Raw genomic sequence first — 27,148 nt, 5'->3', positions numbered from 1 at the left:
AATAGCTTTGCTAAGACATAAAACATCTTCTTCTGAGGATTAATGGTGCTTACAAACAAGCTGGATGTCACAATGTTAATCTTTTTCACTCAACACTGTTTTTTTTTGGATGTCTGTCTCTGCTTCAGTGATCAAATTTGTGCTTGAAATAAGTTTGGGGAAAAATATATGGGTATATGAGGAGTAAAAATGCTATTTATTTCAAGACAAAACTCTTTATATTTATGAAGTTTGACTGAAGTCTGTTTGAAAAATGCAAGCGTGTACATCTATATTTATCACATTATTGTAGACTGTTTGTCATTCATTCATTCATTCATTCATTTTCTTTTTGACTTAGTCCCTTTATTAATCCGGGGTCGCCACAGCAGAATGAACCGCCAACTTATGCAGCATATGTTTTATGCCTCATTCACACGGAGCTTCAGCGTCAATGCATGACAGAGGGCGTGGCTGAATTTGAAGCTGATGCGATCGTCATAGCAGTGTCAGCCAATGAAATAAGTCCGCAATAGGCCACTGTCTGAGCTGGTGTATTTGCATACAGCAATCTGATTGGCTGATGCTTCCGTCAGTGCTTGAAAAGTTGAGCAAGTCCCAACTTCTGCAGCGAGCAACGCCAATGAAGCGGCGCCGACGGATCCACAATGCAGTTCAGCAATGCCTGATGTCACCCATCCAAGATGAATGGGAAGCGTTGAAGCGTATGCAACTGATCTAGCCGAGGCTTGAACTAGCGACCCTCTTGCTTTGAGGCGACAGCACTACCTACTGCACCACCGCGTCGCCACAACACAGTTTGTTCTGAATACAAAAAAAAAAAAAAAACATGTTGGCCAATACTTTGTAATAAGTAGGTGAGGTGAGCACAAATGTCCGGGAATGTTAAAACATCTTAGGGGCCCCTCAGACCTCAGACGGTTAAGCTGTTACCAGTTTTCCCAGCAGCTTGCCACGTACACTGGTGGACTTGGGACGAGAAGGGAGCAAAGTTGACTAAGACGAAAGGGTTCGAGTTTGGTAAAAAACGGTTCCATAAGTCAGAAGCAGGCTGAAAACCTGGTGAAATCATGTGACCGCGACAGCTTTTCTTTTTCTTGATTGCTTTTGAAAACACTCATCGGTTGGGTTTTGGGAAGAAAATAGATCGGTCAGTCGGCTGAAGTGTATTTTGTGCCCTCTGGTGGATTTACGCAAGAAGAGGATGCGCGAGAGAAATCACAAGGCTGCCTCTGGTGGATTCACAAAAACAAAAACTGCGAGCAGACATTTCTCTGGGTATGTCTGCTTTAGGTTGGTTATTGGTGAAGGAAAGGGTAATTGTTTCTCTGCTGTGTTTCATAAGAAATATTTCTGTGTGAAGAGTTCCAAGTCTATTGAATGGTCAGCTTTTGTATAGTAATGCTAGTCATCATTTTAACACCAGGCATGCATTAAAAGGAAATTTTTTGCTTCCCGTTTCAAAAACTAATGCAAAGCAACGGACTGTAATGTTTAGAGGAATGAAAACATGGAATGGATTGCCAGACATTACATGCTTTGTAACAAGTAAAATGAGGTTTTAAAATATCATTTAAGAAATATTTAATGGCACAATATTAAGTGGATTGTTGATCTGGATGTTATACATGAATTTTGTATTTTAATATTTTTATTGGTCTTTGATATTATGTACTAATGCAATTTTGTGTTATGTTCGATGGATCCCAGGAAAAATAGCCACTACCTTGGTAGTGGCTAATGAGGATCATGATAAATAATAATAAAAAAAAAGTATTTCGCTATCCCCAGAAATGTAGACAGGGGTACATATCCACAACAAGCCTGGGTTGTAGACATGATATGTATAACCATTTACTGCATTTTAAACGATGACAGTACTAATTATATTCATTTTTGCCACGTGTAATATTTAAAATGCAACGTCACGTTAAAACCCTACATGCAGGGTTTCCTCAAGGGTTTGGTGCCATCAGCTTTGTCAGGATACATTTATGGCTCAACCCAGTCTGGCTCAAAAAACAGGCCCTCAGAAACAAAGATGGATGGCATTAAATGCTTCAGCCAATCAGCTGCCATTGAGACAAATGGGAACGCTTTCTCCCAATATCATCGACCTCTCACCATTATTCTATGATATACAGTGCTGTGTTACTTGTTCATCTTTCTCTCTCGCTCGCTCTCTCAAATATCACATATAGCCTTTTTTGCCGTTTGAGAAGTTGCTGCTATATTCTGCAGCGAAATTGAAAAGAGAACTGAATCTGTAAAGTGTTGCACTGTAAAGCACTGGCTGTCTAAAAAACGCAGACCATTCAGATGTCTGCACAGCTACCAGTTATATCCATATATTTTCATCATTTGTTACGCATGTGAATTGCGGAATATGACCCATTTTGGTCTTTTCCACAGATTCCAAAATCCTCCTCCAGCTTCAGCCTCCATCTCTGAATGCCAAATGTCTTTCTTAGTACAAATGAGAGAACAAAGTGTGCAATGAGAGGAATGCTGAGAGTGTTTTCATCCACCAGAGCTCATGCCGGCTAGCAACCTGACACGCTAATGAGCGTCAAGTGCTTGCTATTCTGTCTAACAAGCGCATGGGCTCCATGATTGAATTCCTCTGAAGGGGGAGGACGACGACGTAGAAACAAAACAAAGAGCAGTTTATGTGACTCTGGGGAGCTGGATGAGTCTTCTGTAGATGTTTTTCACTCCCATTATGACATGCACACAGAAAACGAGGACAGATACTCGATCCAAAGCTTTGGTGGTATCTAGGACAGGTCAAAGACGAAGGGCCAGATTCCTTCAGGCTGATTCTAAACATGTTTTAGCTTATAGCCTACACAGATTTTCAGTTCACCTCAATAGCTGTTTACATTTACAGTGCTCAGCATAAATGAGTACACTCCATGCTACACTCCAGGTGACAAATGAGCGATGAGATTCAATCGTTTTTTCTTGTGTAATGTGGCATAGTTCACGCCTGTGAGGCCTCACGACACCATTGCAGAAAGTCTAGCATGTTTTGTTTTTTCTTGTTCTTCACAACGAGTTCCGTCACGCGGGTGACACTGTGCACTAGGAGCACGTCATTTCTTGGTTATCCTAGGGTGCTTTCACACTTGGTTCAATTGCCTGGACCGTACCCAAGTTCAGTTGCCCCCCTTTGCCATCTTCTTGGTTGGTTTGTGTTCACACTGTCTTTTTCCTTCTGAACCCTGATATGCTTGAGTCATCGAGCTGCTGATTTGTTTACGGCTGTTGCTAGGTGACGGTCACGAAAGCAAAGAACCGAAATGGAAAGACGTCCGCACATCGCGGTCATACTGCTTTTACTGAATCTTTTAATTTTGGACATACAGAAAGCTACTCGCATCTACGTTCAGAACATCACACAGTGTCTGCAGAAGCAGTTTTTGGAGGAGACAAACAGAAATTATCAATGTGTTTGCCCTGGCTCAGTCCCGCTTGTCACCACTTGGTACGATACGTGACACACACACACACACACACACACACAAACACAAACACAAATGAACGTTATGAAAATGATAGTTTGTTGTACAGTTGGTGGTTCACTTCCATTATTTGGCTGTTACTAGGTGACTAGCAAATCACCAAAACGGAAAGATTTCCGCACATCCTGGTCAATTAGCTTTTATTAAATCTTTTAGTTTTGGATATTCAGAAAGCGACTCGCGTCTGCCGCAAAAATATTATAAACATTTGTTTGCCATGGCTTAGCCCCACTTGGTCACACCAGTACACACACACACAAATAAACGTTATGAAAATGATAGTTTGTTGTTAAGTTGGTGGTTTACTTCTGTTATTTGGTACGACTGCTTTCATACCAGAAGTGAACTGTACCAGAGTTCGCATGAACCATACTCCAGACCACCTCTTTCAGACGGACTGGGGTACGATTCACGGGTGCGCACCCGAGTTCAGAAGACACGTTTACACTAGGTAAACGTACCAAACTATGAGGTCAAACGAACCCAGGTGCGGACCAAAAGTGCTAGTGTGAAAGCACCCTCAGTGGGTGCTGCATTTTATGCGTCAGTCAGGTTATCAAAAGGCTGCACATATACCTATGGGTGGGTTACGAGTGGGTAAGATCAATCATTGGTTATGCAAACCTAACTCTGTGCACGTCTGAGCTCCAGGCAGTCGGCGGGTGCTGTGAGCACAAAGCCCCTGAGAGCAGTGCTGGTCGGACAGTTTATCAAAGATGTACCACTGGATCGCGTCTCACTATAGATGCTAAACATGATATTGAATTAATCGTGTCCCTATCTAACGACTCTTTGGTCTTTTGAATCAATCAGGTAACGTGTCAGTGTCAGTACACTGCTTGCATCTTTTGCTTTCATGTTTGTACTTAGTAATTTTAGCGAAAACCTTGGATACTCTTGGTTGGTTGATGTTGGTTGTGCATCTTTTTTTACCAACCAAGTTTGTGGATGCCATTATAAAAACACAGATCACTCTATTCATGTCAGAGTCCTGCGGAATAAAGGGATTGACAGGTGGTAATTTGTGTGTAACTTATCTTTATTTATTTATGATTTTGTTATGGGTAAAACAAAGACCATGCAGGTCAGGTAGTTGAAACGGTAGGCTACAAATAATTAATTCGTTATGAATTAATTAATTATTCATAAATAATTAAATCACCGCCGCCCACGACAACGATGCCATCGTCTATCACAATGTTTCACATTAGACATCGTACGATGCCAAATTGGTTGACATCGCCCAACCCTAAAAAATATGACAAAAAATGCGAAACATATATTCAGTTATATTATTGTCATTGAATAATAATGTTAAATGTGAACATATGAAGCATAAACGTATGAAGCATAAGCTGAATGAGTTTACAAAAATGGCATCAAAAGCTCTGTTCAGATACAACTAGTTTTAATGTTGTTTCACAAAAGTACTATGATGTTATTCTACCATGTCTGTTTTTGACATATGACCTCTGTAAAAATTCCACAGCAATTTACCTACTGTTTTTGGCAAACTCTGAGAAATCTAATCCTTCTTAATTTAATTTAATCTTTGATTGAACCTTTTTCTTTAGTTTTGTCCAACCATCTTTCACTTGTACATACTATTCAAGCTTCTTAATTTCTGCACACCAGTATGAATGCGTTTTGTATTCTGCGATGAAATAGAAAAAAATACAACCAACTAGAAGAGTCAAGTCACATAAATTGCTAATGGTAGCTACTCTAATATCAGTGTCAGGCAAGATTTCTTTCATTTCTGCGCTCAATTACCTAATCTGCAAATTATGTCAAAATGTTTTTATTTAAGTGGGTTCATTATAAAGATCCCAGCTCTATAAATAGATAAATATATATATAGAAATAATATAGTATAGTAATAAAATAGCTTTTATATATATATATATATATATATATATATATATATATATATATATATATATATATAAATCCCAGCTCTCTGTTTTTTTTGTTACAATTTTATTTTTTACACTTACAAAACATTATTTTGAGTTACAATGTGTAACTTTACATTTCAAAGTGCTTAAATACTTAATTTAAACACTCAATTTCTAAATACATTTCATAGATATTTAGATTAGTTGTCGCAAACGCTATTGCTGTCTATTGGAAGGAATGCGTCAATATAGCCGCCATTTTAGTACAGGGTAGCTGAAATTGAAATGAATGTGGGACCACGGTGCAGTGGAGGACTGGCCATCCAGAGCCAGCGATATACACACACACACACACACGCACACACACACACACACACATTTATTTATATATATATATATATATATATATATATATATATATATATATATATATGATCGGGATTCTCTTTTCTACATTAATGAATAAGTGACTGCATGCCGACAAAGAGCAAGTGTTTGTGTTCATGTAAACATATTATCCTCCCTCTCTGATTAATTTTTTATTATCTTCAATACTTAAGTTACTAACATACAAAAACAAAAAACAAAATCTTACCTAAGATCTTACATGTTCTGCCTTTGTGCTTTTTTTCTTTGTCTGCTTGTTACTACCAACACACACAGCGCTAAAATCCAGCATCTTCACATGGAATTGACTAAGTGCGGTTGAATGGCATTTGTCCTGGGAGCACTGTACAAATATGGCGGCGATATTGACGCATGATCAAGGCCCGTATGCGATATCTAGTTTATATATCTATGAATACATTTGATCACATTTTATGATTGCTTTGAAATGGCAGGTTTTGGCCCAATCCCAATTCTATTTTTGTACCTCTACCCCTTCCTATTGGCCCTTAAAACCAAGTGTGAAGGATAAGGGCTTCAAATTTTACCCCTAAGAATTGGGACAGCACCTGTACACATCATCAAAATACTAATTTGTGGATCTCCTTACTTCCGGGTGTAACCATCCTGCCTTTGCAGCTAGTGTTGCAGCTTGTGTATTCTGGGAAATTTTTTTACCCCCCTGGTTTTGAGTCTGGTCCTGAAAAATCTTCGTTTGAAGGGCTATCTACCCCTTGCCCTTAGCCCTACTCTTTAAGCTAAAGAGGATTGGGACACCCCTACCTCTTCACAGGAACATGCAAAACGAAGGGGTAGTGGGAAGGGCTAAGGGGTAGAATTGGGATTAGGCCTTTAAGTTGTACAACTGAAATGTACTTTTATATTGAGCAAGTGGATCATCCTATATCAATGATGCCCCAGAACAATTAAACAATCTAACTTTTTTTTTGATTTACTTCAAATGTTGGCTACTGTAGTTTGCAGTATGACAACACGTGATCTGCAATGCCCACATATAAAACACAGACTATCTCAGTAATAAAAAAGAGATATTATTCTCATCTAAATCTAGATATATGATATCACAGCTGATTATGATTGTAACTCAATTTAAGTTTCAATTTTCTCTTCGCCTACTAATAAAGAGATCTTCTGACAATGTTTTGCTGGTATTTCCCCTGATGTACGACACACTCCGTCAACCTTTTGAATGCTGTGTCAGTGGTGTTAATGAGGAACAGGTTGCTATAGTTAGATCTGATTGACCAACACCTGGGAGCAATTACCTCATGCTCAGTACAGGTGTGATGCAGCAGCTTTTTTCTTCCGTGGTTCTCAGTCATTAATCTTCCGAACTTCACCCAAAAGGCTCTCTTTTAAGTGATGGCAGATTGTCAACATGAATTTGCAGGTCTTCGTCTTGTTTTTTGAATGGGTTGGCTGATCAAGTCAGCAGTGAATTAATTAATTTTTCAAGTTTTCCTTTTAAAAACATTGTTATTTTGATATTTGAAGACAGTGGAGTGTGCTTATGGATGGAGGAGGCTAAAATGAAGGGATGAACGAGAAGGGGGAGGTTTAAACTGTTGTGATAGTGCCATTGCTTTTTGTGAAGAGTTTGCACACAACAGAAGCTTAGAGATTAAACTCTCACAATTTGAAGAGAAAAGAGAGAGGCAGAACAGACTTTTTTATATTCTGGAGCCATAATAATAATGTGTTCATGTAGAAGGTGTAACCGTAATAGATATAAGGATACAGTGTTCCTCAACCCATCTGACCTTTATCTGTCCTCTATGTATTTGTGGTACAATGTGTTTCATGCAAGTGCTGGATGATAAATTATAGATACCCTGTTATTTCCTATTATATATGTTTGCAATAATTAGAGCTGGTTTTATATTAGTTTAATGGGCTACATGCACACAGACTTTCAATTTTCAGCCAGGCAGCCCAAGGGCTTCAGGTGAACTGTCTTTCCATTACAAAGTTGTTAAGTTTAAGATCTGATTTCTTTTAAAAAAATATGTGATCTTTACTGCCTGTTAGATAAACAATATTAAGTGGGTCTCATATCGGATAAGAAGAACTCATTTCTTTCTGCCATGTCTTTAAAATAAGACAGTTTATTTTACCCCAGTATTTTCAATGGAATTTCTGTGCTAGCCTGTTGCTCTCGACAGCGCTAATGACGAGTCTTTCATCTCGTTTTACGCTTGAACAACTAAATGAATGCTTAAGTCTTTTTAACTGAATGCATTGTAATTACATTACAACATTGCTGTCAAAACAACCTTGTGAAATTAAAAATAGTCACATTAGGCTTTCACTGGAAGTTTATCGTTGGCTTTAAAATTCTAGCTGTGATTAGAGCCATTGAAAAAGATTTTCTTTTTACCATATTAACTTCGTAAATCTTTAGAAGTAAAAATAGTGGTACTATATCTTAAATATGAATACATATAATTCTGAAAACATAATTTTTTTTTGTTATTTTTTTTGCCAACAGTCATTTATGAGGACAGATGTTCTAAATGACAATGCTCTTATTTCCAATTTGAAAGAAAAATGATTGGTAGATTACAGAATAAAATAATAAAAATAAAAATGTTCTCAAAAACTGAACTGAAAATTGTAAATTAACTAAAGTAAATTACAAATGTAGGCATTTACCTATTGCTGTATATATAATCTAAGTTTAACATTGCATTAAATAGATTAAACAGCAAATTAGGGATGCTCCAATCAGGATTTTGTAGCTGATATCGAGTACCTATTCTTTGTCATGGTGATCGGCCGATACAGAGTTCTGATTCTAAAGTTTTATAATGGATAAAGCACAATTTCATTCACTTCTAAGTATGAGACTTAAGTGCCTTACCTAATAGAACAAATGAAAGATGTTGCATATAATCTCCTAAACACATCATAACCAATTTGTGTGAAGTGTAATGATCAGAAGCAGCTTGATAGAAAATAATAGATAAATAATAGAATAATAGAAAGAAAAATCACTAACAAAGCAATTTGGAAACTTTGCAAATGATAAAAGAATAATTCATCATGTCTCAATGAATTTTAGAGCACATATTCAATGCATGAGAAGTAAAAAATGCACCTAAAAATCCATTGCTTCTTACTAAAAGGAAACTATATAAACCACTTTTATTTAAACGTTTATTACTATACTTGTTGTATTATTACTATACTTGTTTATTACTATACTTGTTGTATTATTACATTTTTAAGTTAAAAATAATTTAAGTTTTTTTTTTATTTCTCTAATATTTCCAGCCAGGTTTTAATGAACTTGCAATATTGTAAATTGCATCAAGTACTGCTTGTAAACTCGTAAACAAACACTTTTTTTCATCAATTCATGAGATCGGCCAGATAAGTGTGTACCAATCCATTAATTAAATGTGATTATCGGCCGATACTGATTTCTGGCCGATCGATCGAAGCATCCCTAAAGTCAATACAAGTTAGTGCTAAAAATACTGTTCTTTTGAATGCAATATTCCTCAAATAAAAAAGTATCATGGTTTCCACGATAAAAAGTATAAAAAATTCCGAAATATATTCCAGAGCAGCAGATTTGATTAATAAAATGAGTTCTGCAATCCAACTTTGCATGACAGGAATTAATTAAATTTTAAATATAAATAAATATATAAATAATGTAAGGCTGTGTGGTGTGACAATATATAATGAGTGACAATGGTATATTTTGTCTATGTTTAAATACAGTTGAAGTCAGAATTATTAGCCCCCCTTTGATTTTTTTTTCTTTTTTTAATATTTTCCAAATTATATTTAACAGACCAAGGAAATTTTAACAGTATGACTGATAATATTTTTTCTTCTGGAGAAAGTCTTATTTGTTTTATTTCGGCTAAAATAAAAGCAGTTTTACGTTTTTTAAAAAACAATGTAAAGGTCAAAATTATTAGCCCCTTTAAGCTATTTTTCTCGATAGTCTACAGAATAAACCGTCATTATACAATAACTTGCCTAATTACCCTAACCTGCCTAGTTAACCTAATAAACCCAGTTAATCCAGACACAAAGCCGTCTCTCTCGAACAGTATGCATTATGATCATATTTCCCCCCACTGAGCTCAACAATGATTTTAAATGCTAGTAATATTTCACTGTATTCTCATTCTCACTTTCCTTTCGACGGTCTGTATCCCACACACACTCATATAAGCTTTTCCCTCATGGGCCTGAAAGCTTCATATGTAATTATAAAAGTGTTTGCCAGCTTTAATTAACACTCAGGCCTGGTAAGCATGTAAAAAAAGAACCGCCCCGCTCACGGCTGGACAGAAGCATATGTCACTCTTCCAGAGTGTGAGAAAGCTGGAGGCAAATGCTGAGATATGCCAAAACTTTATCATGAATAAGAAATCCAAGCCCAGGATGAGCACAATATGTGACACATTGGTGAAACGGCAACAGTTATTTGCTGACAGATGCTAGGAGAACCTGGAAGGCTGAGATGCTGTTTACACCTGTTTGTATGTGTATGGGTGTGAGAGAGAAATTGAGGGTACCATTTACATAACATAAAAAAGTAAAAAACTCAAATCTTTTAATGCATTTGGCAACTATATCAACTGGTTTGGTGGGCAGGAAAATGAAAAGTTTTTGTCTTGTTTCTACATTACCTGACAAAATTCTGGTGACCTTTCCAAGTTTTAGGAAAAACTAATAATAACTTGACTTGACTAGTTGATCCTTTGGCATCGGAAGTGGCTTTTATAAAAGGCAAAGGCCTCTAGATTAAGCTTATTTGACCAAAAAAAATTTATGATTTAATTAGGACAGTAAGGTCTAACTTTACTTAGACCAAAGTCTTGTCACTTAACAGAAGTAATGTACAGTATAGAATATAAAGTCATGGTGCAGGGGAAAAAAGAATTAATATTGCTTATGACTCCCATGAGCTTGAAGGACTGCATTCATACTGTACATCTCTGCAATAACTCAAATAACTTAATAATAAAGTCATCTGAAATGGCAAAGAAAGTGTTCTTGCAGGACCCCCAGAGCTCATCAAGATTCTTTGGATTCATCTTCAATGCCTCCTTTTTCATCTTATTCCAGACATGCTCAATAATGTTCATGTCTGGTGACTGGGCTGGCCAATCCTGAAGCACCTTGACCTTCTTTGCTTTCAGGAACTTTGATGTGGAGGCTGAAGTATGAGAAGGAGCGCTATCCTGAAGAATTTGCCCTCTCCTGTGGTGTGTAATGTAATGGGCAGCACAAATGTCTTGATACCTCAGGCTGTTGATGTTGCCATCCACTCTGCAGACCTCTCGCACGCCCCCATACTGAATGTAACACCAAACCATGATTTTTCCTTCACCAAACTTGACTGATTTCTGTGAGAATTTTGGGTACATGTGGGTTGCAATAGGTCTTCTACAGTATTTGTGATGATTTGGATGCAGTTCAACAGATGAAATCTAATTTTAATTGTTGCTCCTACAACCAGGATCGACGACAAGATTTTTGTCAGATATTGTAGTTTAAATATTTAAAAAGCCTTAAATCAAAAATCATTTTCGACACAAACAAAGATATGGTCTTGTTTTCAGAAATAAAGCAAGTTTTTCCTTGAAACAAACACAATAATCTGCCACTGGGGTAAGTAAAATAGTCTTGTTTTAGCTTTGATCTTGTGCATCTGCATAAGAATAAGAGATTACAAGCTTAGATGAAAACTATAGAAGACACAAAAAATAGACACAAATGTTTTTTTTTTTTTTTTTTTTACAGTACAGTGCATTATTTTTTCTGTCTTCCAGGTACAGAAATCGAAGAATCAAATATAAAATTACAAAACATTGTCTTTGACTTTAATTAAGATGTAAAATAAATGTATAATTAAAGCTACACTTGCTTTCATTTCTTATGCATGAATGCTTTAAACTCACTTGGACAATTCACTGTTACAGGCTTTAAAAACAAATGCAAATGATACATTTTCAAACTATTATGGTAATATTTTAATCTTAATCCACAAATCGCGTACGTTTGAAATCGCAGTGCCTGGTCAACCATGATGATCCCTACTTGACGTCACAAATCCTGAGGTGTGACTACTGTGGAATAATCTCAAATCTCAGCATGAGGGTATTGGGATGGACAGAAGTCAATATGAAGATTTCCGATGCAAAAACCTTCTGAAATTTTCTCCTAAAATTTCTGGGGCTCCTATATATAAGTTGAGTAATTGATTACATTTTAAGGCAATTAATATGTAATTCTCATTGCCTTTAATGTGAAATATTTTAAAATAAATAGAGGAGTCTGAAAAAAATGCTCGCTCTCGAAGAACATTTGAGATGGCACTTGCATCTAAACGCTTCATATTGAACTGAAGCTACCTCAAATTTAGATACACAGAAAAAATATCAAAAGTAGAATGTAAATATATTTAGGGATCGCAGGTTTTGGGAGGAGCTGCAGATTTTCACAGCTTTGTGCAAGACGGTGTTTATCACTGGCATCCTGCTAATAAACATTCTGTTGCCATGGATCAAAGAGAGCGAATATCTCGCATCCTTATCAAGTGCGGAGAAACAAAACGCTTGTTTGAAACCAGCAGCACCTGCAGGCTCTCAGCTGCTGTATGAAAAATGATCTGGCATTTCGCTTTCCTGTTTTTCAGTGTAATTAGCGAGAGCGTGTTCATTTGCGCTGCAGTTGCTTCTGCATTTTCTGCTGGTTTGTGCTGGAGGAGAGGGGCCTCTCTTCTTGTCAGAAGGATTTGAAAGGTTGTGATTTCCTGTTTTCACCCTCTTAACTTCCTCCCCCCCATTTATTCATCAATTTGTCCCATTGAACTCAACGGGGGGAACTGCCAACAAAAGCCGTTGTCATGGGCACCCATTATATTCTGGAGCAGTCTGAGACTCGTGCCGCTGCAGTCTGGGAATTGAGGAAAACATGTAATGTGGAAATAGATTTACTTCAGTCTCTCTCTGGTTATGTCTTGCGCAGTAATTGTGGTTATGTCTAGTACTGCGCAGTATACCATAGGATACATGGATGTATTTTTGAAATTCACTTGTGAAACTGCATGCAATTAGCAACACATAGCTGTTACATTAATAGTGAAACAATAGAAATTAAAAAGACCTTTTGTTGTTTATACACTTTCATGTAAAAATGCCTGAATTTACTTGTCAAGTTCAGACAAAGACAAAACCTATTGCTAATATTATTATATCTGCCAAAACTCCTGTTTTTCCCATCTCCTGCCACGCTCTTGTTTTGTTTTTTCTCCAGGAAAACTCCCTTAATTTCACTCCAGCCCCAATCCTCAGCTTTTTGGTAGAGTCTGCTACACCCCCAGGTTACTAACTTTGGTACAGTTAGTACACCACAGTTCAGTTACTAACCTGGCTCTGTTCCATAAACCAAGAAAAAGAGAAAAAGCCAGGCTCATTTTGGTAAGTCAGTTTAATAATGGTGGATTCGGTTTTATAAATAAAATTTACGATAGTTCAAACTCAGTTACTCTTTCAACAAATGCTGGGAAACTAGCCTGCTTCCAGGCAGGTTAACTCTCAGGCTAAGTCTTAAGTTCAAGTTTAATCAAGGTAATATTAACATTTACCTGCCGTAATTTGATGCCATTTTAATTCAATTAACCTCTTAATATTGATTAAAACTTTAAAGTCACTTCACAGTTAATATATTTATACACCAAACATCTTTAAGAATAGAACGATAATACATTTAAATTCAAATAAGTTAATCTAAACGAAACAAACACAAACTACAACGTTTCAACTCCATTTTTATAAATATTTTTGTTTCTGTTGATTTTTTTTTTCCTGTTTATTAAAAATGTAATATTTTCCCCAACATATTCATTTTGATGTACAAATTTTTGGACTGATCTTCAGTTAATTTTTTGTTAGATTAGTTCTAAAATTTGCTTTGGTGGTCCTGAATAATTTAATGTATATGCACAAAGATATTATTGTAAAGTGTCCTTTAAGAAATATTAATTTAAAATAGAAATTTGTGATGGGTGTACCCTAAGTTGAATACTCAAGAGATGAATTCAGGCCGAGCAGTAGCCTCACTTTAAGATATTTATCACAGACCGTGGGAAACACACGTGTCAAGGGGAAAGCAGCAATTTGCAGCGGTTTCTGGAGCAAATTGAAAATCCCGCCACTTTTGCGTGCATTGATCTTTGTAGACATTATTTTAAACTTAATGTGCATACATTTAGCACATTTTGAATGTTAAAGTGAGCCTGCAATGCATTAAAACTTTTTTCTTGCAAGCAACAATTGGCAGTAAGCGTTGGCAGTAAGCATTCTCTCTCTATTTTGCATGCACGTACGCAAGCACATTTTGAATGTATTATGACAAATATTTAATTTAACGTTAATAGACCTAAATAATCTACAATTTCCTGTTAGCATTCTCTCTTGCTTTGTTGCAAGCTGTATTGTAAGTATTGATTATTGTTTAAATTATTAGGTTTGAACTATAAAAACCAACGCGGCTCGCTCGCTGTGATCAGCTGTTCTTTCTTTTCTTGTAGTTGCCATGGCAGCGTACAACATAATCAATGCATCTATGCTCAACCTTCAGGGTTTCACGACAGTAATGTGCACAAGCAGTTATCTAGATTATTTAAACTGAACTCAGATTAGTTCGATCAAATGATCTTCAACTTGCTGTTATGGAACCAATTTAATTGCGGACATTTAACTTGGCTTATTGAAGTCAGGTTTTTGACCTTAATCCCTGCTTTTCTAAACCACTTTTATGAAACAGCCCGCTGGTTCTCAACTGTGTTATTCATACAAACACACCCACCTCCCCAAAACCCAACCACCCAACCCCCACACCACTATTAATTTTACTAGTGCACATACTTAGTTTTAATGTTAATCCACTGTCAAAAAAAGTGCTTGATTTGGTCATCTTTATCAAAATCTAACCATTATCTGATAATGTTAGTTTGACGGCTTGGGCTAAATTTGCTTAGCAAGTATGCTACTCAGTGATTCAAATGATCTGTTCATAGTGAGTCTTCAACAACTTACTGATTCAAATGATCTGTTCAGAGTGAGTCTCTGAAAAAAAACAACTCATTGGTTCAAATGATTCATTAAGAGTGAGTTTACCTTATTCAACACTATCCTTCAACTCATTTATTCAAATTATTAATTGAAAGTGAGTCTTCAAATAACAACTCACTGATTCAAATGATCTGTTGAGAGTAAGTCTCTGGAAAAACAATTCACTGGTTCAAATAAATCCATTCAGAGTGAGTTTAAGTCATTCATCATGCACCTTTAACTCAGTGATTCAAATGATTCATTGAGAGTGAGTTTTCAGAAAACAATTTACTGATTCAAATTGTCCGTTTAGAGTGAGTCTGTGAAAAAAAAAACTTTTTGGTTCAATTAATCTGTTCAGAGTAAGTTTAACTTGTTCAACATGTTACTTTAACTCAGTGATTCAAACGATTCATTGAGTGTGAGTCTTCAGAAAACAACTTGCTGATTCAAATGTTCTGTTCAGAGTAAGTCTCCAACAACTCACTGATTCAAACGATCTGTTCAGAGAGAGTCTCTTGAAAATAAACTCATTGGTTCAAACAATCCCTTCAGAGCGAGTTTAACTCATTCAGCACACTGCTTTAACTCACTGAATCAAACAGTCCATTCAGAGGGAGTCTCCAGTAAATGATTCACTGTTATAAACTATCTCTGAAGGGTTTGGCATGTGAATGTGGTTTCACATGATTTCACTTGAATGATCAGTGTGGTTTTTATTAGTTTTTTTTAATCTTGCTAAATAAATTGTCATCAGTAAGTACTGCACATTTACTCAATTGCCTAATTTGTGTACTTTGTCCACCGATCAAATACTGTTCTATCAGAAATACCAGTTATCCTGCTGTATTACAGGTGTTTGCTTTAGGTTTGAAACTGTTAAAATCTCAATAATGTGTTCTGTCTAAATACAATGAGATTCAGCTCTCTGTCCAACATTGTGTCTCTTATGCAACAGTCTGTGCTCGTTGCTGTCATTTAATTTCGAGGGACAAAACGTGTGAAGTGGAGCATGACTTCGAGCCCTTCTCAAGTTTCACACGCTCGGCTAACTCAAGTCTTCATAATTCAGTCAAACGAGCAGGTGAAATAAGAGAGAGTCCTGTAGGATGGATGGGGTTTTGTGCAATACACAAGACTCTTTCTTCATCTTTCACTGTAACATGACATCACCTTAAATCCTGAGTTAGAAGAAAAGTGGGTTTCATCAGAATATATCAAGCAGGCACAGGTTCAGGGCATGGCTGTGTTGTCTTGAGTGTTCGTGTGCGTGTGTGTGTGTGCGTGTGTGTGTGTGTGTGTGTGTGTGTGTGTGTGTGTGTGTGTGTTCTCAGATTTCTGTACCAGCATTCTGTTTCATGGTGTTGAAATTCAGGCAGCTGATAAGCAATTCAGTGATCAGATGACAAACGACATGGACAGAGAGTTTCAACTATTTCAACAAATTATGCAATGACGATCATGCCTATGCCTGTCATAATAGAGTCATCATAGAATGAAAATTCACCATGTATATAATAATAATAATAATAATATACAATAATAAAATATATAATACATAAATATTATTGTTAATCTGTTTATATTTTTCATTATTCTGTATAACTGTGACAATAATCAGCGATCCAGGCCTGTAAATCACTGAAAATCATTCACTTTTACTCAGGACTACACATCTGTCAACATATGGACAGGGCTCGAAATTGCGACCATTTTGGTTGCATATGCGCCCGAAATTTTATCTATGCGACCTTAAAATATATTTGGGAGCATTTCTGCGAGTGCTTAAAATTGTTATGTGCGACCAGTTTTTACTGTAAAATTATCACCACATGCGCGGATTCGGGAGACATTCACGCAGAATGCATCTCTGCACTTGCAACGCGAAACGCAGCGCTCGGGAATGGTTTAAAACAGTTGTCATGTCAACTTGCAGCAGTAAACAAATCCAAGTCCTTAATGCGTGCCCCGCCTTCACGCTCTTCTTATTGGGCCACTGCTCTAGCACTGAACGCGAATGATTGGTTAATATCAGCTGTCAATCACTCAGTCAGCACTTCTGGCTTGGGATGACAGAGAGAGAGCTGCTACCGCGAAAAATTGTAAAGCGCTGAAGAGGAGAATGAAGATAACACTGACAGATTTTGTTTTAGAAACCATGACATCTAAAGTTATAAATACTGAAACATCTTAGTAGTGATCATGTGCTAAATGTTAATCCACTATCTACACTTTTCCAAGAGTAGAAGACTTCCATTGGCTTCAAGTCCGCTATAAAAAGTCTGTGGGATGGAGTTTTCAGGTAACTGTTTGCCACATCTAGCACGAGAGCTTCTGCCAGATGCTGTCCGCCATGCAAGGGGCAGCTATATGTCAAATTGAACACCACGTACACTATCGCGAACGGGCTTGCATTGAGTAAACTAATATCGCTACTCATAAAAATAAACCGGTATTGATATTAACATGTATGCATATAATAAGCTACAATATGTGTCAAAAGCATTAGAGCAATATCAGACAGCACTTGTGAGAACAGCACAGTTATACCGTTAACAGATTCATTTAAGTGTGTGCAGGGCCGGTGAGCGCTCCGTGTATCTTTTGCTCACTCAGTTCTGTTATAAAAATCTATTTTCTTGTGATAACGGGATTTCGTTGAGACATATTTTCCTCACGCTTGCATTTATATATATATAATTTTTTTGCTTGTTAGTTTGATTAGTGTTGATTTCAAATACAATAAATATGTTTGTATAAAACTTGCAGTAACGGTGCTCATAATTGGTGGGTGCGACTAAATTTTGGCTGATGCGCCTAAATTTTTAAAGTTAGGAGCTCCGGTGCTACCAAGCAAAAAGGTTAATTTCGAGCCCTGATGGACTATAAATCCTGTCATGCACCACACACTCACACCTGTTCTAGTTTTCCGCTGATTGCTAACATGAATACATGGACTTTAAAAACAGAGTCTTGTTATTGACCTTATTCTAAAATGCGGAAGTGCGCCTGTTTTCGCGATTGTCTTAGAACTTTCGATTCAGTCGCCTATGGGAGAAATGACTAGGAATAATAAACGGCAGAAAATGGCCAAACTACTTGCTCAACAAACAAATGTTTGCATGACTACACAGACCAAGTAGCATAATATAATAAGAAAATATTAAATTGCAACATCAAGCAGCGTAACGAGCAGTTGTTAACGTCAAAAAATGAATGAAAGTGAATGTGACCGGAAGTCGAGAGACAAAAAGATTCAAATGGCAGCGCCCACTCGACAGCTGAGAATAAGGTGAATAGTGTACTGTGACATTACGACGTGTTTTCCTTGTATTGTGACAGGGAAGTGCTAAAAAACATTACTAAGTGTAAAACACTTTTACAAAGCTCAAGACAAATTTACATTTTGAAAAACATTTTTACCTAGACACAATTACATAGGAAAAACTATTTTACCAATGAAGAAACTAATTTACATTTTAGAAAAAAATGTACAACTCTGTATACATCTGTTTATTCCTGTATTGACCATTGCTTGCCTGACCATTCCTATAATAATTTCTGCATTTGGATACATACTTTGTTGTCAGCGTCCCAGTCACATTACAATAACTTTGGGCCTTGCAATGTTTGATTTCTGCCTGGCAGAACCAAAGATTTGTCACTATGAGTTTCTTTGTGACTTTAACATAATTTATGCAATAGTTGGAGCAAAAATTTAATATACAAGTGATTGTTTTGTCATTATTCCTATAGTGTGCATTAAAACTGTTATACATATGTTATTGATTACATTATCAAAATGTTGATGTTAATAATTATTAATGTACATTATTAAAAACATTATTAATGTTTTGTTTCTATCTTGAATGCATTTTAGATCTCAGTTATGCTGTATTTAGCTGTTTTTGCAAGCAAGAGCAGGACTAAAGCAATTATCTATTGTGACGTTGCAGTTGCTTAATCCAAGGAATTACACATTCATGCTACATCAGTTCTGGAGAAAAAGATAACTTTGATGGTAAATATTCTGCTGTTAGAAGAAATAGGAGTCATGAAAGAAAGGATGTCTTCAGATGTCTTTTTTCACTTACTTTGAGACTAGTTGAAACTGTATTATGCTGCTTTTCTTCAACTCAACTCAATTCATATTTATTTCTATAGCTCTTTTTTCAATGCAGATTGGGCCAAAGCAGCTTAACATAGATGACGAAATGAGAATAAAATGGCATTACAGTATTTGATTGTGGAGCATTTCAACAAGTCAGGCAAGCAGGATTAGTGGTGGAATGCTGGTGTAGTTCTAGTTAAAGGGCACCTATGATGAAAATCATCTTTTTAAAGCTGTTTTGGCGGGGCTGTGTGTAGATATAGTGTGTCTACGGTCATATTGGGGTGGTATAAAGACTATATGTCTCTTTTTTAAATTTCCTGATGTTAAAACAAGATCCAAATCCCTCCAATTTTGAGGCCCACCGCAACGTGACGTAGGAGTGCAGTTTTCCTCGCCCACTGAATTGATTGACAGCCGCATATTAACATCTCTCCGTAGTAATACGTATAATCGTATCAACAAGACAGGATGTGCACAAAGCAGCTGGGACTAAAAGATCTGTTCAGCTCTCTGTGATCATCAGTCATCATCTAATATAATCAAGAGTGAGTTTTACAAGTTTAACACATTTTAAAACAGTGCATGTTTGTAATGAATTACAGTGATTTTACCGTCTTTATCACCACAGCCGCATGTCAGTACAATTATAAAAGAAGACACTTCCATGGTGCTTTGTAGAAGTTAAATCAAGTTTATTTTGTACATTAATATAACGCATATTCATACAGCAGTGGATATTAACCTGTATCCTGTGACATTTGCGTCCACAAACTGTGCAAAGTTAACACACTCTGTGTGTGTCTGTGTGTGACCTTTGTATCGACATTGTGTGTGACTCATTGTTGCACAAGGGCTTAATTTAACTCTACAACAAATACATCAAATAATCATTGGTAAAGTTCTTACTGTAGTATTTCTCACAAACGCTATGTGAGATCTGCTTCTTTCATGTCTGTCACTGTGCTGTTTATCTGACGCAGCGGAGGTGGAGATTGAGGCACACTCTGACAGGCACTTGGGAGTGATGGGTGGGGAGAACTAGCATTAAAGGCGCAGGCAGCAAAAACAGTTACATTTTGTTTAGAGCAGAAATGTCCAACATCCTGAAGGGGATAATAAATAATCCGGTGTTTTGAGCTGAAACTTTACAGACACATTCTTAAGGCACAAAAAGCTTATCCTAAATCCTGAAAAAGGGGGAAAATAGGTGCCCTTTAAATGAAACTGATTCAGTTCTGTTGAATAGAAATGTCATCATTGGAGGCCGATCCACTGAAGAAAAGCTTCATGAAGTTATTGAATTTATTTGTGAATGCCAATTTTTATTTTTGTAATCTTTGTTCAAAGTTGCAACTATGAAACTGTTGGTTTGAGTGACAGTGAAAGAGATTTACAACATTGCATTAGAATGGGAGAATTGCCTCAGTATGGGAAGTAAATGGATTTTTAACATTACCGTGAAACAGAAAACACTCACAAAAGTGATGATGAGTAAGTGTGTTGGTGCTGGAGGATTAGAAACACTGAGAAAATTGTGTCATATTCAATTAAAAAAATAGTGTCATGTTCAGCCCTTGTGTACACCTTATAAGGCCAGTGTGATATCGGATGTGCGGCGTAATAAATTAAGCTCCTATAATCTCATTATGTTCAGACTTCTTTCCCACATACTCAGCAAACCTCATTTAAAAAAAAAAGTGGCACTAAAATGGTCGATACACTGCTGTCGGTGCTTTTATTTGCTTGCTGCACAGATATTGATTTTAAAGTTTTAGTGCCATTAAAAGCTGAATTGCCATTAACCGGTGTCATTCTGTGTCATATGACAAGAGGTGAAAATTGTGTTGATGCATTGGCAGTGAGTTGCTGTTTTCTTTCATGCAATGAGTTTTTAGTGTTGTTGTTGTTGCTTTTTGAGAAAATAGCTATAGTGTTAATATTATCTCTTGTTCAAGTAGTATCCAGAGCTGCAGCTAATGTTTTTTTAATGTATCAGATAGTTCTCTCTCTATTTCCTACAGTAGAGAGGGTTTTTATTTTGTGAAAACAATGAAATACCTCATGCTGCGATGTGAATAGGTTTAATTCCATGCTGATTTGCTGCCAAATTATGATTTATGAGTGAAAAATATCACACAGAGAGAGATAGACGTGATGGTGCGATATCAGAGTGAATATGCAGGGGCTGATGAGGGGATGACAAGAATTATTCATTCATGATTTTGCACATTTTAATTATCTCTTTTTTCCTCTTCCAGAACTCATTGAAGAAGAGAAGTGCCAGACCAAACAACAAACCTGATAAAAAAGCATCGCCTCAGGTAATACATGCTAATAGTACATTAAATTTGATGAGTTAATTTGCTTTTCATGGTGTATTATCTGAATGAGTAATGGTTAAGTAAAAAACTGATGGCAAACTGTATTTCAGAAGCAGGTGCTAACAATTTCAGTGTTTCAGAAAACTGTTAAGGCTGTGACCTACTTTTTAAAATCACCTTTTATAAAGTAGTCTTTGTTGACTTTGTAACATTGTAGCAACTAAAAGGGATAATGAATTTTTTCACAACTGACATCATGAGAGTTATGAATGTGGAACATTTCCCCCTCTTGTAATAACCTGGTTTCACACCAATAATGTGATTTTAACGTGATTAAGACAGTACTCTGATTAAGAGTCTACCATGTAAACAGCGACTTTTGAAGTCATAATAAAGTAACTAAACAGAAATCGAATTTAGCCATGTGGAGTATGCTGATTTTCACATTATTGAAGTGCAGAACAGACATGTAAACACCTTAAACTATTACCGTTGTGTAGAATTTTCATCCCATTTTGCGACAGGATTGTCTTTACACATCCTGCTGTTTGACACTATTCTCTGCACTTACCGAGTCAGTGAACCACAGACAACACCTATGTAATGTGTATTTGTAATGTAATGTAATGTAACCTGTATTGCGAAATGCGAATGTTTTTCCCGTATGGCGTGCAGTATCAAATTCCATAGAAACAACACTCTTCCAGCAGTTTATACTCGCATCCAATATCTCATTTGTCATGGGGGAGTGCATGAAATTAAAGTGCAAGTGCCAAACTGCAGTTAAAGTCGACAAATTAAAAATGAAGCACCTGAAATTACATGAAGTTGGAGGAAATGTGGATAGTGCAGTGACGCAATGATGTTAATCGAATTATGTGCTATAACATGTAAAATGGGATCATGAAACAAACATACAAAAATAACTCATGTAAACAACTTAATCATATTATTGTCTTATTCAGATTAAGTCAAATATATAAATTACTGATGAAAAAAATTAAAATGTCATTACATAACCATGAAAAAAAATAAAAGAGACATTGCAGTCTTTATTGACGCACTTTCTGAGGACAGCTTAACCTCAAAAATTCTGATAAATGAAATAAAAAAGGTATCTGGAGTAAACATGTGTAACATTAGGAATATTTTTGGAGAGTCAGGCAGCCTAACAAGCCTGTTGCTTTGAAACATTTACATTGTGTAGACATAAATCCACCTTAGCTTTTGCCTGTAGTGGTTTCAGGTTTAAGATTAGCAGGATTAAAAAGCTGATGCTAGGTATCATGTTCAAGCACGACACAATCCCAGGCCCCCTCAGCCTCAATTATAAACAGCATTACCATTTGTCATTGGACATTTAAGGCTGATTTATACTTCTGCATCAAGCACATGAGTATGGTCCAATGCAGCCTTCACAATGACACGTAGCACAATCTCTGTGATTGGTCGGTTTGGTAGCTGTGATGAGTGTGGGCGGTGCTGAGAACTGCGAGCCAAATTGAGCGAGTGTTTACAAGTGTTGAGTCCCGTGAAAAAGCTCCAAAAGAAAACCTTTGATTGTGTTGACCTTATGATTAAAGTTGCTGCACGTCCATCAGTTCCCGCCTCTAAATGAGTGGGTATTAGCTACTTGTACATTAGGGTAGCGTTCAGAAAAAACAAAACACCCATGAAGAAATACGACACAAAGTAACATAAAAACCTACTGCCAGCTTGGTTTTGGAAGTGTTATTGCAGAGCAACACAAACAGAATGCAGAAGTGTAAATGCACAGCTATGCGCAAGGCGGGCGCCATGGGTCACATGAAGTATAAACCAGCCTTTATTTTCTGAGGCCTCCCTTTTGTTTTACATTCCATGTTTACTCAAACAAAATGTATGACATCAAAAACACGGTCTCAATCAAGATTTTCTTCCATCTTCGAGTTGTTGATTTTGTTGAATGCCTCACTTGATGTTGCTTCCAGTAGCATGCATTATATCAGCGTACTTGTGATTGTGTGAATGTAATCAGGAAAATGGCCTAATAGGACAATTTATACTTTGGAGAACTGGTGGATAGTTCTGTATAGAACTGAGTTCCTATAATTACAAATAATATACGAAAGCTCTTATTGTCCACTGGCCTTAGTCTTAGTCCTAGTACCATGGCGGTGGATGTGAGGTAACTAAAAGACAGCTTATTGTTGAATGTTTTAATTGCTAATAATCACTTTCTCTCCAGCCTCCAGAGGACAGTTCTGACCTCAAATGCCAGCTTCACTTCGCCAAGGAGGAATCAGCTCTCATGTGCAAAAAACTCACCAAGATGGTCAAAGACAACGAGTCTATGAGGGAGGAACTGGCAAAGTTTCGTTCCATGTATGGAGAAGTTGATGCCTCGCTGACCGTTGAAGAAGTGGCGGACTCTCCTCACACCAGAGAGGCAGAGGTCAAAGTTCACCTGAAACTAGTGGAGGAGGAAGCGAATCTTCTAAGTCGACGGATTGTAGAGTTGGAGGTGGAAAACCGTGGCCTTCGTGCTGAAATGGACGACATGAAGATCCAGGATTCTCCAGGTGGAATTGGTATCACGGGCGGAGTTGGAAGTCACCTGCTGTTTTCCACATCTGAGAATGTGATGGAGCTACAGCGACACCTACAGTTTGTGGAAGAAGAGGCAGATCTGCTTCGTAGGTCCTTGATCGAAATGGAGGAGCAGAACAAGCTCTTGATGAACGAGCTTAACCACTACAAGTCTGAGCTTCCCGCTGTCACTGAGATAGAGCCATCATCATCATCCACAACCATCACTTCGCCCACAATCCTTCCTGGTCCTTCTGAAGATGCACTAAATGAAGCCACCCATAAAGAACTTCTTGCTGCCAGACTTCAGATTGCAGAGCTGAACGGCAAAGTAAAGAAGCTCCAGTACGAGAACCGTGTGCTTTTGTCCAACCTTCAACGGTGTGACTTAGCTTCCAACCAAGGCTCCGCACGTCCATCACTGGAAACAGATGCCGAAGCCGGAGACTCAGCTGAATGCATTCCTAGCCATACGCATCGCGAAGGTCCAGTGGGGGATGAGCAAACCGATATTCTGGAGGAGAAGAATCTAAAAGTTTCAAGAACAAGTCACACTCACACTTCTCAATGCCTCAGTGTAAAGGATCTCCTCGCTATCCGTGACCAGGCACAACTTGTTACCTCAGCCATTCAGCTTCTGACTTCACCCGACACCTCCTGTATCTCACCGGACTCTGTCTATCGCAAGATCACCGCCAATGATTCTGCTGAACCGGTTCTACTAGAGAAGAGTCAGACCCCGAGCTCCACACTGCCTGTGGTAGAGGTCCTGCATGGCAGACTGCAGTTCCTTCAGGCTCAGCTCCAGGCCCTCAGTGAGAGGGTGGATGCCCTGGATGAGCCCGCAGTGAGAGATTGTTTTGACGGGATGTCCCAGATGCCCCTGCTGTCTGAGGCAGAAGACCCTACAGCAAATTGCTTATGCCCTGCAGATGCTCAGTTTAACCTGAACACAGCCCAACAGAAGGTATGCACCCAATTGCTTAGTCAGATATTCTCTTGCATCGTACTCTTTCCTTTTTGCTTTGTTTTGTGCCTTTTTATCAGCAATATTGCTTTTTGTTGCTTTGCTTGATTAGTATTTACACATAAAGGTTTGCCGACCATTATAACAATGCATGTTTGTAGTGCATTATAAGACCTCATAGTGGATAACATTTAGGCCTCTAATGGAGTAGTTTATTAGTACTGTGGTTATTACTATTATTACTATATTATTACTGTGGCTGTGCGATTTGGGGGAAATATCTAATTGCGATTTTTCTGATATTGGATTGCGATTTTAATTTTATAGTCAAGATTCAGCTCAATAATGTATATCGTAACTTTTTACTGCAGTGAGTGTTTAAACTGAAAACATATTGTTACTCCAACATTTACTAGATTGAGTGTCATTGGCAATACTATCAGTTGACTTTTTTGCAAGACACTCCTCATATAGCCCTCTGTGGTGCTTTTTTAGGTGCTGATTGTTGTATTTCCTCATGCCGTGGCAACAATTCTGCGATAGCTCTTACAAATGACCTGTTTTTGTTTGGTGTCTGTGACTTTGAAACCAAAATATTTCCATATTACCTAAGTGCGTTTTTTCATTAACGTTAAGGCCCAATCCCAATTCTACCCCTTAGCCCTTCCCTTTAACCCCTCCTTACATTAGGGTTGTCCCAATTCCCTTTAGGGTGAAGGCATAGGGCTAAGGGGAAGGGCATTAAAGGGAAGATACCCCTTCAAACCGAGATTTTTCAGGACCACATTTAAAACCAAGGGGTAAGAAAATTTCCCACAATACACCAGCTACAACAGCATCATGGCTGCACATGGAAGTCAGGAGATGCATAAATTAGTTTTTTTTTATAATTATTATGAATTTTTACAACGAACAAGCATATGTTTTGATACATTCATAATCGCGCTCGTGTTTCATCGCCATTCTTTAAAAAAAAAAAACGCTAAAATAAAAACCGCTAAATTTCGCTATCTATTATAGCTATATTATAGATTAAATAATCCCTAACCAATTTGGCGCCCTAGGCAAGATTTCAGGTGGCGCCCCATCACATCGCAGTAAATTCCACTGCTAGTGTAAAGTCAAAAGAAACTAAACAGCTTTTTGATCGACTACTACTAGCTGGGAAAATGTCAGATAAATATGCCTATGCAGTTAACATTATTGCTGAATAGATCTAATATTTACACATTTGCTTAAGGAAGGAATGATGGGGTCGTTACATTAATATTATTATTTTCCAAAACATCTATGCCCTTCCATAACATTAGCTGACGTAAAACTAACAGATAGCACTATAGCTATTTAATGATTAGCAATGTTATGTCATATCGATCAACGTTGGGATGTTAAAATATGGGACAACAAATAGCTTCAAATGATAGAATACATAGCATACAATAGAAAATATTGACAATAAAATAAAAGGTTTAACCTATTAAAATCAATGGCCTATACAGAAATTAAATAAAGCTATAAAATCTATTTAACTTTTAATTGTATTTGCTATTTAGTGAAGAGCAGCAAATGAATCTCTCATTGTGTTTTGTTTGATAACAGAGGTGTTAATGTAAGAATTCACAGATCTATAATGAATGAATGAATGAAGCATTCGACTACTTTAGTAACTGTTGTGCTCATTTAAGAGAAAATTAGTTGTGTTTAAAATAAAACAAGCAGAAAAGAGCAAAAAAAAAAAAAAAACGGAAAAAAAGAAGCACTTTTCCGACGGTCCCTTACGGAGAGCTCCACTCCGCGCGAGCTCAGCTCTCCCGGCTAAACGCATATCTCAGGCTAAACAGAGCAGTGCTCGTAATATCGAGCGAAAAAAGAGAAAAAGACAGCTGTGAAACATAACCAGCTTTGTCTTTTTGTAGGAAACACACTTTAGATCTTTTTAGGGTAAGAGGTTTTTGAGTTATTGCCATCTATCACTGAATGTGTGTCAGGAATATTGAAAACAAAACCAACTTATCGTTAATCTCATATGAAGCAAGAGATCACACAGACTATGATCATATGTGCAGGTGTTGTAGTGGTGTGTAAATTTTGAAGCCCTTCACTTTCACACTCAAGGGCCAAGGGGAAAGGGGTAGGGGTACATAAATAGATTTGGGATTGGGCCTAATTCGTCTGTCAAAACTTTCGAAGTGCATATATAAATAATACATATATTATAAATAATATATGTATATAATAATAATAATAATAATAATAATACATATA

At 37.1% G+C, this 27,148-nt stretch overlaps 1 protein-coding gene across 6 annotated transcripts in view; it reads left to right on the top strand.

Moving 5' to 3' along the window:
- The window catches only part of mtcl2 (microtubule crosslinking factor 2), a 95,817-nt gene that overhangs the window by 45,495 nt on the left and 23,174 nt on the right, over window positions 1-27,148 (top strand). For all 6 annotated transcript variants that reach the window (XR_015523211.1, XR_015523209.1, XR_015523208.1 and 3 more), the window contains exons 4-5: window positions 21,286-21,348; window positions 23,576-24,883. Coding sequence is in view for 2 of the 6 variants with exons in the window: in XM_087306595.1 (XP_087162721.1) it covers window positions 21,286-21,348; window positions 23,576-24,883 (1,371 nt within the window). In the remaining 4 variants the exon portion in view is untranslated. The remainder of the gene's footprint in view (window positions 1-21,285; window positions 21,349-23,575; window positions 24,884-27,148) is intronic.

Source organism: Danio rerio, chromosome 23 (assembly GCF_052040795.2).
Source record: "Danio rerio strain M-AB ecotype USA chromosome 23, GRCz13ab, whole genome shotgun sequence".
NCBI classification, from domain to species: Eukaryota; Metazoa; Chordata; class Actinopteri; order Cypriniformes; family Danionidae; genus Danio; species Danio rerio.
The sequence above is the reverse complement of the archived record's forward strand: the minus strand, read 5'-3'. Positions and strand labels throughout refer to the sequence as shown.